Raw genomic sequence first — 13,915 nt, 5'->3', positions numbered from 1 at the left:
GCACCCTCTGGCAGAGAAATGGGACAGTGTGGCCGTAGTCATCTCAACAGAAAGGGACCACAGCGACCAAACCTTCATAGCGGCTGGAACACGTTCAGGAGCTGAAGGGGACCAGCTTAGCGAGAAGGGAGGGCGCCTGCAGAGGTGGGACCCTAAAAGGCCCCAGCAGAAGTGCTGACCTGGGAGCACAGTGACGGGTAGATGCTGGCCTCTGGCCCGAGCCGGCCTGCCAGCGTGTGGCCCGCACCCCTCCGCGCTGTGACCCGGTCAGCCCGGAGCCTCGTCCTGGGCCCCTGCCCTCCTGAGAGCATGTTTTGGCGTCTGTACGAGTTTCATGGTTTAACTGTCCCAAGGCGGAGTCTGAGGAGGAGCAGGCGGCCTGCGGGGGTCACCGAAGGTGTGGGCGTCCTACGGCCGTTATAGTCTCTAATGGGGCCTGAAGATGGCACAAATTTCCACTTCCTCCGTTCTGGAGGCCGAGTCCACCACGAAGGCGTCGCAGGGCCGCGCCCCTTCCAGAGGCCCCTGGAGGGTCGTCCTGCCTCGTCAGCCGGGGCCCAGGCCGCCTCCCTCGCGTCTTTGCCCGTCCTCATGCGGCTTCTCCGTGCGCGTCTGCGCCCGTGCCCCGGTTTGTGAGGACACCGCTGGTTGCACGAGCGCCCCCAGCTCTGCCGTGACCTCGTCTTCCCTTGGTCACATTTCCAAAGACCCCGTTTCCAAGTGGGACCCCCTCTGGGGGCCCAGGTTAGAACCTCGCACATCTTTTGGGGGACATAGTTTCACCGGCACGGTCACCAACAGAGCACGTGTTTGGTTAATGGAAAGTCGGCCTTCGAAGAGAGAAAAGATGCAGTGTCTTCCTTTGGTCCCCGTCCTTAGCTCTCTCTGGGACAAGCCCCCAGGCTGGCCTTGGAGGGCTTGCTGAGGGCAGGTAGGGTTCTTTGTGCGCAGAGACGTGATGCTTCTCCGTGGATGCGTCTTCATAAGGGTTGGGACAGTCACGCGCTAACAGGAGTTGCAAAGGGGAGGAAGGGACCCGGGCTGGAACCTTTTGAGACCAAGTCGCCCGCCCGATGCCCCCACTGCCGCGCTCCCACGTAGACGCAGTTCGTGCGAGCCCGCTGCCTGTTTCCGGCCGTCCCTCAGGGCCCAGGCCCCATGTCGTGAAAGGGCGGTTGCCCCGGACGGCGTCCCATCTCTGGCCAGGGACCGGCCTGTGTGTCGGCCACAGCTGTGCCCGCAGCCGCCTCCTGCCCCGTTCAGCACTTGTGAGAGGACCTGCTTGCCGGCCTTGACTCAGGCTGGTGACGAAGGCAGTGTGCAGCTGCCCTTAGGGTCTTGTGAGTTTAGAAAGGGGACAGGTCACACTGAGTCCCCGTAGCTGGGAGGGTGGAGCCTTTCAGGTTGGCGGGGCCGAGGGCCGCCTCGTGTGCCATTGGGAGGTGAAGGGGGCCGGCCCCCATGCAGCAAACGCAGTCTGGTCTGGGCCGGGACCCTGGTGCCCCCGCGGGGAGGCCCCGGGGTGCAGCACAGCTCCGTCAGCCAGAAGCAGCCCGCGCGTCGCTGACGTGACACCCCGATCGCCCTAAACTGCGCCCTGTGCTTGCAGGGATGCCCGCCGTGTGTGGCCCCGGCATGGTGCCCGTGGCCCTGCCCCCGGCAGCCGTGAGTGCCCCGCCCCGCTGCAGCGAGGACGACCTGAAGGCCATCCAGGACATGTTCCCCAACATGGACCGGGAGGTGATCCGCTCCGTGCTGGAAGCCCAGAGAGGGAACAGGGACGCGGCCATCAACTCCCTGCTCCAGATGGGGGAGGAGTCCTAGGCCCCGCCCCCCGCCGCCTGCCGCCTCCGGCCCTTCGGACTTGCCAACCCAGGGTTGCCCGGGGCGCGCTGTCCCAACAGGAGTCCTGCGAACGAGCCCCTCGCAGCCCCTTCCTTGGCCGTCCGTGCGGCCCGGCCCGCCCCATCTGGGCCGCACGTGAGGGTGCGGTTCCCGCAGCCGTCTGCGGTGCCCGACGGGACTGTGGGTGTGGGTGGCTTTGCTCCCGCCTGTGTCGGGAGACGAGCAGACACGAGGGCCGTGTCCCATTCACACACACCCACCTTCCCCGGCTCGGGGACCGCGTCCTCGTCCCGTGTGCTCCCCATCCCCGCGCCGTGCCTGAGTGCTCTGGCGGGGCCGCCTGCCTTGGCCGCGGCCTCGCAAAGGGCCACATGTCCTGGGGTGGCTAATGGCATGCAGTCACGTGACTTCACTGGGACAGACCTATTAATTTAACGTGCACACAATCCATCGATCGCTGATTTGGGCTTGATTTTAGAACTTGCAAACTGAAAACTCCCGTCCCTCCCGTGGTCCTTGTGGCCTCGGGCTGCTCACCGGCATCCCGTACCAGCGCAGCCGTGCAGGGCTGCGGCCACGGATGTCCCCCTGTCACGGCCGTGCGGCCGGAGCCAGGCTGCCCTCAGTGCAGAAGGCCCCTCGTGTCTGTCCTCGCTGTTTCGTGCCAGCTTCGTGGGACGTTCTGAGGAATCGCTTCTCTCTGTGGTCAGCTCTGCCATCAGAACCCGAAATCGGGGGGGAGTCAACCCCGTCCCGCTTTACTAAAGGGTGTGGGAACCGTGGCTCAGCCCCGATGCTGATTTCAGTCACTGCACCGTCCAGTGCACGCAGCCCGAGCGACGGAGACGGTGTGGTGACAGCCAGCCTGCAGGTCTTCCCGGGGGGCTGTGTGTGCGTGCGCCGCACGCTGGCCCCAGCTCTGGCTGCAGACACAGGACAGGGACAGATCGGGGGACACCTAGTGAAATTTGAGAAGTCTCAGAAGCGATGCTCTCTGAATCACGCACACAGGTCAGACACGCACGTCATCCGGGGGGCAGGGTCAGTGGCATGAAGGCCCCGTCACTGTTTCCTCTTCGGGTGGTCACTGCAGTCTTTGGGCATCAGGTCTCTCGACACGGACGGCAGGACGGGTCCCGACGACGTGGACGTCTGCGGGCTGATTCTGCGCCGGTCCCCGGCCCTCCCCGCCACGCGTCCTGCCTCCTCCGGACTTTGGTTGGATGCAGTTTCCGGAATTTGTTCCTCTCAGCCCGGGGACGTGTGTGGTGGCTGGGTGGTGACAGTGCCAGGCGAGGGGCTCTCAGAGTGGAGGCTTGTGTTGGCTCAGTGGGTTTGGGCCACCTGCTTGAGCACGGTGCACCCCACTTTCTCGTGGACCCCGCGTCCGTGTTTCAGACAGGTGGGTCTCGTGCTGTGCAGCACATTTCTTCTCAAGTGGGTGAAAGTGTTAGGTGGGCCTGCGGGGCTCTGAGTGTGTCAGTGGTGACCTGAACAAGTGTGGCACGAGACACTACAGGTGCCGGTCCCCAGGCCCCAGCTGGCCCCAGCACCACTTCTGCTGCCCGCCGCTGAGGCGTGGGAGTCTGCGCCCACGTGTGACGCCAGCGCACCCGTCCCCCGGCCCAGGAGCAGCCCGCGCAGGCTCAGCCCGGGTGCCGTGCTTTGAGGTGCCCACCCTTGTGCCACCTCCGTCCCTCTCCGCGTTCACGAACAGCGTTTCTAGGAGCTCACAGGCGGGCCCCCCAGAAGGCCCTCCGGAGGGGCTCCTCACTGCAGCCACTGCACCTGCGTCCCCTGCCTCGTCCCGCCTGTGTCTGTGAGGAGGGACGCGTCTGCCTTCGGGGCGCTGCGGCTGTGGGTGGGGTGGCTCTGGGGCTCTGCTTCCCGTCATCCTCTGGGGTCCAGTGTCCAGGTCTTTCTTTGATTGTAAAGTATATTTTTACTTTTCAGCCTTCTAATTTAATAAATGATCTGTATAAAAGTAGAGAATTAAAGTCCTTCGAGGAAAGTTTACCAGTTTTGTTCCCGAGTATTTTTTAACCCAGCTTTTAAGAAGCAGCGTCGGCGAAGCAGTCAGGAAATTCACTCCGAACTAGTCACGGCTTGTGCCGGTGAGGGCAGAGCCAGGCATCGGCTCAGGACGTCGACCCGGAGCGGTCCCCCCAGGCGTGAGTTCTGTTTCCGAGGGAGCCACGCAGGCGAGTCCACGCAGGCCCAGGGTCAGCGGGCATGGCTTCAGGAGACATGGAGGGGGAGCAGGGACCCAGGTCCCCCTGGGAGCCAGGCAGCCCGGAGGGCGGGTGCCGGGCTGGGGCCCCCCGCCGCCCCCCAGCAAGGCTCTCTGTGGAGAGTGTTCGCACCACGCAGCCTGTGCCATTGACCGTGGCAGGCCGTGCGTCCCGCCTGGCACAGCTGAGAGCTGTGTGCTCAGGCGCAGCATGAAGCAGGGAACGGGGCGTGTCTCACTCCGAAGGACCCTGAGCAAGGCGCCAGGGACACGCGGGGCGGGGCGCCATGCTCCTCGAAAGCAGGGCTGAGCTCGCGAAGAAGCGGGGGTCCCCCAGGGGGCGGGACAGGCGCGGGGCCGGTGTGGTGGCAGGCAGGGTCTGTCTGGTCACCGCTCACCAGAACAGGGCCGGAGCTGGGGCTCCATCGGTGTCTGGGGCGGGGACCCTGATGGGTTTCCACAGCCAGGAGGCACAGCCCTCACTCAAGCTCGAGGTGCCTGTCTGCGGCCCAAGGACAGGGTGCACTGGACGTGTCACGAAGCAAGGGAAGTGTGGCCGGCCGGCCCCACCTGTCACCCAGGACGCCTCGGGGGCACACGACGTGGCCCGGTGCCGGCAGCAAAAGCATGTGCTCCTGAGGGACCCAGGACGGCAGCACGGGCACGGCCGTCCTCGGGAGCTGCCACGAGCAGGTCTCAGCACGCCCGCGGGAGGGAGGAGAGCCCAGCGGGGGAGGAGAGCCCAGCGGCACCGCTGAGTGAGGCCGGGCTTGCGGTTGACGTGGGCGGGCCCGTGACGGGCAGCGGGGGTCTGGGGGTCGCCATCCTCCCGGGCCTGGCGCCCGCCGGGGACTCCCCGGGTGGCGGGCTCTCTTCTCCCGGCCTCGCACGCGGTCCTGGGCCGTGCGCCCTCTGCCCTCGGCCCGCAGCGTGGCCGCGTGTCCTCAGCCTGCCCCAGAGGCAACGTCCCCCCACCACGTCTGCGGACGGGCGGGCGCCCGGGTTGGCCCCTCCGTCGGCCGCCAAGTGCGTGGCGCTTGCTCTATCGCTGTTGTGGTTCCCGTACACGAGCCCGTCCCCTAAAGTAGAGGTGGTGTCCGCCCCTTCGGGCCGACGCAACGAGTCCCCCCCAGCGGGGCTCCACCGACAGTCGCGACTTCCCTCCGCTCCAGAGGCCGGAAGGCCGGGATGGGGGTGCCGGCTCGCTGGGCGCCCCTGAGCCTCTTCCTGGTGCAGACAGCGACTTCCTCGTGTCCTCCGGGGTGTGGGAGTGGGGGGCTCTCTGAGGTCCCCTTACAAGGGCCTCCTCCTGGGCCCCTGCCACCCGAAGCCGTCAGTGTCAGAGTGGCTCCCATACGGGAATGGGGGGACAACCATCCGTCCACACCTCGTGCCCGCACACGATGGGCGTAGCGGCCACCACGTCTAAAGCCCCAGCCGGGAGAGGAGACAGACCTGTCCTCCGCGTTGGAGTGGGGTGGGGGGCGGCCAGGTTCCGCTCTGTCCCGAGGGTCTCAGGCCCGGCTGGCGGGCCTGGGTGGGGTGTGCGAGGCAGCCTCCCGAGGGGCAGGGCCAGCGGTGCGGTGACACTTAGCCCACAGTGCTGGGGTGGGGCCAGCTGTGCTGCCCGAGCTAACAACCACAGGTGGGTGTGTGGACACAGGTTGGATGTGGGGGGACGAGGGATGACCGTGTCTCTGTGTCAGGTGCCACCAGGGGTCCTCAGTGAGGACAGGCATGCTCAGGCGGGAAGAATGAAACCCCAGCTCGGTTCAAGTGCGCGCAGAGGGTGGGGACACTTTCCAGGAGGTCGCGTGGATGGCAGTGACCGGGCAGCTGCAGGGAGGGGCCGCCGGGAGCGGCTGCAGGGCTGGGGCTGGGCTGGGGTCAGGGTGGCCTCCTGCTTCCATGTCCCTTCCTGTCCACCCTCACACCTGTCCCATCTCACTGGGGGGCAGGCCCGAGCCCTGCAGGGCCCTCTGCACCCCCACACAACCCACTGCACCCCAGCCTCGCTGCCTGCCGCCCGGCGCCCCTGCCGGGCTCCTCACCCCTGCAAGCCTTTGCTTGACTGTCCCCTCTTGAGGCAGCGTCCCGGCCACCCTGGCAAGTCCCACTCCTTCCCACGCAGCCAGGGTCTCCCCTCTCCTGCTGGCTGTCCAAGCAGAGCAGAAGCCAGCACATGAGGCGCCCCCAGGAGCGGTCTGCACCCCGACCCTGTCCCCGGGCCTGGGAAGGGTGTCTAGCCTCAGCCTCACCCGGGCCCCCAACCCTGTGGTTCGAGCACACGCAAACCCCAACCTCCAGGCCACCGCCCGGCGCTGACGGACACGGCCCGTCCACTGTCACGATCTCATCCATTTTGTTTTTGAAAACATCACAGCACCCCTCGAAGTGTTCGTTTGTGAAGAGGCCTCTGCAGAAGCAAAACTTGCAGCCCAGATTCACGTGAAATCTGAAGTTGTTGCCTTGGGAGCCGCAGAGGACGCGCAGCCCAGCACTGGGCAGAACCCCCGGCCGCCTGAGCTCCACGTCCCTGGGGCACGGGAGCCGACGACGTGAGGCCGAGCATGCAGTGTCCCGGCGACGAGGGCGTCCGCTGGGCTTCTGTGCGATGTTTTCTTTAACGACACGAGCCAGCGGCACGAGAGGCCGCCGGGCCATGGGAGCCTTGCTCGTCTCCGCGGCTCCGGCGGTGGCCTCGCGGTGCGAGCCGCTAACCCTCCCGGGACACGAGCACCCTTCTTTCACTCACGTGCAACGTTGTCACTAAGAAGCAGCTTCAGCGCCGTTAACTGTACGATACAGCAGCGTTAAAGCGATAAACCTCATTCAGGAGAAAAGGGAAAGGTGAAAACTTATAAAAACCGCAGTGCGAGCATCGCTACCTCGGCACAGCAGCCCCGGCAGGCGCCCTGCTGACGCGTGACGCTGGCGCGTGCTGTCCCCGGAGAGCCCCGAGGCCGGACGAGTGCCGGCTGAGCCGACGCCACGGCGGCGGCATGCACGGAGCGTGCGGGGCGGCAGCGCCGGCGCTGACCAGGGGGCTCCCACGGGTCAGGCCCAGGGCCCCCTCCGCACCCCTGCTCCCACACGTCCTGACCTCAGGCCCCAGACAGGCCGGAGAGTCGCGGAGGGGGCAGGTCACCGGGGAATGAGAACGCGACCCCCCACTGCCCGGACTCCAAGGAAGATCTCTGCCACAAGGGGGCGCCCTCCGCTCCCCTGTCGGGGGGACTGCACCGGCCAGCGGAGTGAGGAGCACACTGGGGGGGGCTCCGGCACCGCCCCGCCCCGCCCCCCGCCCAGCTGCCCTTCACGAGTCACGTGGGCAGCTCCAGGCTGGCCCCTGGCCCTTGGCCCCTTCCCCCAGGGAGTCTGGAGGAGAGCCGGGCTCACCCGAGGGTCACGTCCAGGCTGCAGCTGGGCCGTGGAAGACCCAGTCCTGTGGAAGACTGCACGGGATCCAGCCGGGCCTGCCAGGCCAGGCAGAAGGTGAATGGACTGGGGGGCCACTCTGATGGGTAGGGACCCCCAAGGCCCAGAAGGGAGGCAGTCAGGGCTGAACTGGGCCAACCTGTGGTGGGGCTCTCCTGGAGTGAGGAGAGAGTGTGGAATGTTTGGGGGACTGAGAGCGGCACCCTTTTGACCTCAGGGTCCCCATGGGTGGGGCCTCGGACGGGTTGGGGGACCCAGCAGCAGATGTACCACCTCTCCCCCCGCCCCCAGTGACTCGGGGTTGGGGAGACATACCACTTGTTGACGTCCGGAACAAGCAGAAAGCACCTTGTCCCAGCCAACTAGCCTGGGAAGCGCATCTGGGCATTTGTCCCCAGAGTGACCGTGAGGAGGAAGGGCCCTCCCTCTGCCTGGCAGAGTGGCCAGTCTTCTCAGTGGGGACCCAGTGCTGCCTCTGGCAGAGTCCTGACGCCTCTCCCGGGAGAGCCTGTCGGGAGGTCAGCTGCAAAGCAGGGGTGTCCCGCGTGGTACAGACACCATCATGCAGCGGACCCAGACGTCCAGGGCAGAGTGCCCGGTGGCTCACGGGCGGGCTCTTCACAAGGCTCAGCACGTGGCCCTTGGGGAGAGGACAGACTGACAGGTTAGGACTACAACCCCGGGGCCCACAGCCCTTCAGAGGGGACACCTTCCCGGGAACTCAGCGAGTTAGGTTTATTGGCAGTATCCCATTGAAATAGCCCCAAACGCTAGATAATCCGTGTCTAAAATTTTTTCCTGAAAAAATGTAAGAGATGAAAAGAGAAAGGGGGAGCCCAGAGAGCTGCTCCCAGCAAACTCGAGCTTTCCTTCGGGCGGCGCTGCGGGGCAGAGGGGGTGTCGCAGTGAGTGGGGTGCGCACGGCGTGCGTGGACGGACATGCCCGCCATGAGGAAAATGTCAGTTTTTCAAGTTAATTTCCACTCAACCTACTAACAGTCTCACGAGTCCTGCTTGTTGTTGTCGCGGTCGTTTACGAGACTGGTACGTTGACCCCCAGAAGGCTGGGAGGAGCCCCGACATCGTAAAGGAAGCATGGAGGGCGGAGACGGGCTCGCATGGGAGCCAGAACTCTAAGGACGATTGTCCCTGTTAAGATGACAAACTAAGAGTCCAGTGGACCCGAACGGAGGCCAGAGCACAGGTGACAGTGCAGGGGGGCACGGAGGGGCATTTCGTACGTGGTACTGGGACAACAGAAATAAACATAATCGGACCCCTGCCCAGCGCCATCTCGAAATGCCAGTTCTGGATTCAGGGGAACCCGAGAGGGCGGCGGAGCAGGACGCAGCAGCTCTGGGGTCCCCACCCGGACGCCCGGCGCTGGCACGACCTGTCCAGCGGGAGCAGGCAGGAACCCCGGGGCCTGCGGGAGCCTCGGGCGGCACACCGAGGCTGGCTTCAGCTCAGCGCGGTGCCGGTGCCCCGTCCCCCACCCCCGTGGCATGGCCGGCAGCTGTGCACAGACCCTCAGGGGTCTGTGCTCTGACGGCCGATGGCTGCTTTCTGATCGCAGAGGTGCGTGCGAGGGGGTGGGCGGCCATCGTTGTCACACCTCCCCTGATACTGCGAGACCCTCCCCCGCCAAGTGAAGTGACGTTCGAGGGACCTAAAGGGCCGGCGCCCTTTCTCCTCCTTTGTTTTTTTCCCCTCTTTTGGGAGACAGACATTTAAGACCAGGACGTTCAAAAACAACCGCAGATACGGCGAAAAATAGAAAGTGACCGTGTGTGACCAGGAAACAGCTCAGAACAGACATGGGAAGACACTAAGTTGACGCCTCAGGCCGATCCTCACGCACAGGCAGCCTACGCCAATCAAAAAGCCATAGATGATGAAAACGGCCAACTCCGGAAAGGCGGAGAGTCGATTTCTAGAGTTATGACGTCATCAGACTCACGGCCACCGTTCAGCAATAACAACAAAATCGCAAGGGGACAAACAAACGGGACGGTGTGGCCCAGGGAAAGGGAAGCTGCAGCAGGAGCTGTCCCCTGAAAGGGACCTGATGCACGCGTCAAAGACCCGCAAACACCGACAGGAGGGTGTGGAGAAAACTGTGTGATCAGAAAGGAAAAGCAATAAAGAGAAAAACCTAGAGAGAAACCAAACGCCGGGGCCGGAAAGTACCAGAATCGAAATGAAAAATCCACTGGAAAGACTGAAAGTCAGATTTGAGCAGGAAGAACAAGGAATCTGCGAACTTGAACACCGGACAATGGAAATGACTGAGTCTGAGGAACAAATAAACAAGGTTTAAAAGTGAAAAGCGCCTGAGCGGCGCGTGGGACACCATCCGGTGGACCCGTCGTGGGTCCACAGGAGCCCGAGGAGGAGAGAGAGGGGGGCGAAGAACGCTTGAAGGAAAGATGGCCGAAACGCTCCCAAATCCGATGAAATACGTGAATATAAACACCCGAGAGTCTGCAGCGATGGCCCCCTGAACGTGCCCGATCCCGTCGGATCTCGGAAGCTAACGGGGTCGGGCCTGGTGAGGACTTGGATGGGAGACCACCGAGGAAGACCGGGTGCTGTAGGCATGAAAAAAAAAATCCAAGAAGCTCAACAAACTCCAAGTCAGATGAACTCGAGGAGACGCACACCGATAAACATGACCAAACATTCGAAAGCCAGACAGAGAATCTCGAAAGCATCGAGAGCGGAGCGGATCATCACACACGAGGGACCATCAGGCAGATCGCGTGCGGACTTCTCTTCAGACTCCTGGAGGCCAGAAGACGGTGGGCCAGTATACGCAACGCGTTTAAGAAAAAGAAAACTCAACCAAGAATCCTGTATCCTGCAGAACTGTTCTCAGACGAAGACACCGCCAGGTAAACAAAAGCGGAGGGAGTTGACGACCCCTAGACCTGTCTCGCGAGGGGGCTGGAGGGGGCTGGAGGGGGCGCGCAAGGTGAAAGGGGAGGGTGTGGGACGGGCGGCGCCATGAAGCCGAGATCTCAGCAAAGGCAAACGCGTGGGCAGTGACGGACGCCGGGGCTACTGGAGGAGCGGTTATAACGGTGCTTTCGTTTTCTACATGACTCAAGAGACTCATGCATTAAGAAAACACAGAATTATTGGTGTAAAAGCTAGTATCACCGTAACTTTGGTTAGCAACTCCAAATCCCCCTTGGTGGGCAAACGGTCTCGTCCGCTGGTGGCTTCGAGGCGTCCCTTTATTTGACATTCTAAAACCTCGCGGCCGAGCGTGGGGATGGATTTGTGTCTTCTTCACCGTCCTCGGCTCCCTCCGGGCGCTCTTGGCCTGAGAGCGTGTCCGATTCTGAAAGATCACCCTGTGGCCACGGTCGCTCTGGGGCTTCCCAGAAATCTTCAGGAGGTCTGTTGGCCTCACAGAGAATCCACTTCATTGTTTTAAATGGCTGCTATTGTCAGGTTTTCCTGTCTCCAGACGTGAGCAGTGACAGTGACAGTCCGTGACCAGTGACAGTCCTAGTCTAGGTGCTTCCCGACGCGTTTACATCAGGAGGAGGTGCATGGGTCTGTGGGAACAGTCGTGCCACAGGAATGGCTGGGGTTTAGGGGTCACTGTTTTGCACGTGGGTTAACAAAGACTCAGTCGGGAGCGTGACTGGCCACGGAACCCCCAGAAATTCAGACTGTGTGAATCACGGGGTCTGCTTACAGAAGTTGGACCAGCGGTGACTGAGGGAGTAGCCGGCCTCATCTGCAGCGTACCTGCAACCTTGACAGCCCACCGGGCCATCTCCCAGGTGTGGTGTCCTGCTCTGACCAGACCTCCTGGGATGGCCAGGGACGGCCAGAACGCTGGCAGCAGCCACTGAAAGGATGCCAGGCCCTCCTCGCTGACCCCCAGCCCACCTTCCCCAAGGAGCTGGGGACCCCGGCCCGTGGGAGAGCAGGAGCTCCGTAAATGTGCGGTGCTGTCGCGGCTGAGCCGCACTGAGCACAGGGCCAGCCATGTGGTTCCCGGAAGGCACAAGGAGACCCTGTCAGGCGCCCCTGGCAGCGTCGCCTTTGCCTCCCCAGGTGGCAGCCCCTCCCATAACCGTCCTGCCCACTTGGGGGTCATTTCTTGCCCTTCCTGTGTGGTCAAGCCTGAAGCCAGGGGCGCGCTCCACATCCCAGGGCACACGGATGGGCCTGGTTAGTGAAGTCACTGCCTGCACCGCAACCTGCACCCAGCTCCTCCCACCCCAGCTCAAGAAAATCCACCTGGGAGGGCCGGTGCGGACTGGACGGGGATGGGTCACGGTGGCAGCAGCCGCCCCCTCGGGGTCTGCGCAGCATCATGCACTGCCCCCCCCACCCCAGGAGCCCCGGCTTGTGGGACAGCTGCTTCCTGCACCGCCACCCACGACCAGTCACCTCCTCCTGCTGGCTGCTCCAATGTCCACATCCGTGAACCGGCTCCCTAATGAACCCCGCGTGTTTGAAACGATGACGAGGATGCCCCTGCCAGCACCCCCTGCCCCACCCGTCCCTCCCCGCGGGTCCCGCACAAGCCCCAGCCGTGCCACAGAGCCTGTGGGGCCCCATGCAGCCTGGCCCTGGACGGAGGGACGAGCCCTGGGAGGACACAGTTGGCAGGAAGAGACACCAGGACCAGGACGTGTACATGATGCTCAGCGTTTATTTGCACGTTTGGGGGCTGGGAGAGCAGAAGGGGGTGCTTCGGGATGCTGACCCCCCCTCGGCCATCAGAGCCTCAGCCGCAGGTCCAGACGCTGGCAGGCGGCCACCCTGCCCGACGCCGCTCCCTAGAGGCAGCTGGCCGTGCCTGGGCAGGTCCAGTCTGCAGTCTGATACAGCCTTCGGGGTGCAGGGGAGGGCCCGCAGCCCCCCGTGAGGAGCAGCCAGTGGCCCGTGTGCAGTGTTGCTCCAGGGTGTCCCTCTGATACCAGGAAGGGGTGAGTCTAGGCAAAGCGGCTCTCGTTTCGGACGAAGGCCGGCCCTGACGGCAGGGCAGGTGGCCGAGACAGGCCAGTGGGGCTCCCTGCCTGGCACCCTCCTCACGTGGACCCACTGCACTGTCCCCTGCCAGGGCATGGGTTTCACCCAGGGGCAGCTGGAAGGCGGGTGGGGGCAGTGGGACAGGGACAGAATGGCATCAGACAGTGGCCCCCTAGGACAGAAGAACAGGGGTGCTGTCCTCGGGAGCTACAGGCGAGGACGCACAGGACGGGGCGCAGCCGCACGCGTCCACGTGGGTGTAGGTGCGCTGGACGGCGGTCCCGTCGCGACACTGCATGGTCACCGCCTGCTGGTGGGCCTCAGTCTCCTGGCAGCAGGTGCACTGCCGCTGCATGGCCTGGGCCTCCGCGGAGTACCTGGGACACACGGCGCCCTCAGGACCCGCCCCGCCACCCGGCCACCCGGCCCTGGGGCTGGGAGCTGGCAGCCCCACCCACCCCAAGTCGTTGTCCGAGCGGGTGGGGCTTTGCGATCCTGGCCTGGGGTGGGTCTGTGGGCACTCACGGTCGCTTTGACCCCGGCCCTTTCCCGGCCAGGCACCCTCTCTTCCCAGAACCAGCTCAGACGTGCTGACCCCACGGACCCCTCCTCAGGATCCTGCCCTGGCCCAGGGCAGGCAGCTGGCCACAGCCTGGGCTGACTTGGGTCAGCAGCCTCTGCCAGCAGCTCCGGCCCGAGATTCTGGTCCACGGAATGCCCTGATTCTGCCCCACCCCCATGTGGACACTGCCCCCAGGCCCGCGGACTCAGGTCTGAAGCTGCAGGACCCCTCTCGGTGGCCCAGCTGGTCCAGCCTGGCTCTCCTCAGGTGGGCGTGGAGACAGGGGAGCTCCTTTGGGCCCCTCCTTTGCTCCTTCCTGTGGCAAACTGGACGACCAAGGACAGCTGTGTGGGCACTGGGTGCTGACTCTGCAGTCTGAGTGGCCTTCGGCTTCCAACCTAGGAGGTCCCCAGTGGGTGGGGGGCTCTGGGGAGGGCTAGGGCCCACTCACTTGGACACTCCGGGACAGGAGCCCTCGCAGAAGGTGACGTTGACGACGGCCTCGCAGTCCCCGTGCCGCAGGATGGTCCTGTTGACGTGGACCTGGCAGGAGTCTGGGCCGAGGAAAGGCGGCGGAGGTTGGGGTCTCCGAGGACCCGGACCTGGGGCGCTCGCTCCCTGCCACGTTCCCTCCCGGCCTGCCGCTCGGGGCGGGGTTCTGGGGGGGCAGCAGGAGCCAAAGGGCAGGGGCGGGAAGGCGGCCTCGACTTACCCACTTCCTCACAGGAGTAGCAGCAGCCAGTCTTCCTGAGGATGCCCTGCAGCGGGGGACAGAGCGCGGGCTGGGGATACAGCGTGGGCTCCAGGGGCAGGGCCCCCCAGCGGGCGTGGCCACGGGCGAG

General features: G+C 64.4%; 2 protein-coding genes and 1 pseudogene across 2 annotated transcripts in view; 2 read left to right on the top strand and 1 right to left on the bottom strand.

Annotated features, from left to right (window-relative positions):
- TOLLIP (toll interacting protein) overlaps positions 1-3,861 on the top strand; it is a 9,264-nt gene extending 5,403 nt beyond the window's left edge. The window contains exon 5 of the mRNA XM_015588856.1: positions 1,610-3,861. Within this exon, the coding sequence (XP_015444342.1) occupies positions 1,610-1,824 (215 nt within the window). The 3' untranslated portion in view covers positions 1,825-3,861. The remainder of the gene's footprint in view (positions 1-1,609) is intronic.
- Positions 3,862-9,995: 6,134 nt separating this feature from the next.
- On the top strand, positions 9,996-10,113 carry LOC112479269 (annotated as a pseudogene).
- A 2,570-nt stretch (positions 10,114-12,683) lies between these two features.
- The window catches only part of MUC5B (mucin 5B, oligomeric mucus/gel-forming), a 100,063-nt gene continuing 98,831 nt past the window's right edge, over positions 12,684-13,915 (bottom strand). Inside the window, exons 60-62 of the mRNA XM_015588663.1 lie at positions 13,786-13,831; positions 13,525-13,627; positions 12,684-12,888 (exon numbers count right to left, since the gene is read on the bottom strand). Of these exons, the coding sequence (XP_015444149.1) occupies positions 12,684-12,888; positions 13,525-13,627; positions 13,786-13,831 (354 nt within the window). The remainder of the gene's footprint in view (positions 12,889-13,524; positions 13,628-13,785; positions 13,832-13,915) is intronic.

Source organism: Pteropus alecto, unplaced genomic scaffold (assembly GCF_000325575.1).
Source record: "Pteropus alecto unplaced genomic scaffold, ASM32557v1 scaffold43, whole genome shotgun sequence".
In the NCBI taxonomy this organism is placed as follows: Eukaryota; Metazoa; Chordata; class Mammalia; order Chiroptera; family Pteropodidae; genus Pteropus; species Pteropus alecto.
Note: the sequence above shows the minus strand (reverse complement) of the source record. Positions and strands in the feature narration are given on the sequence as shown.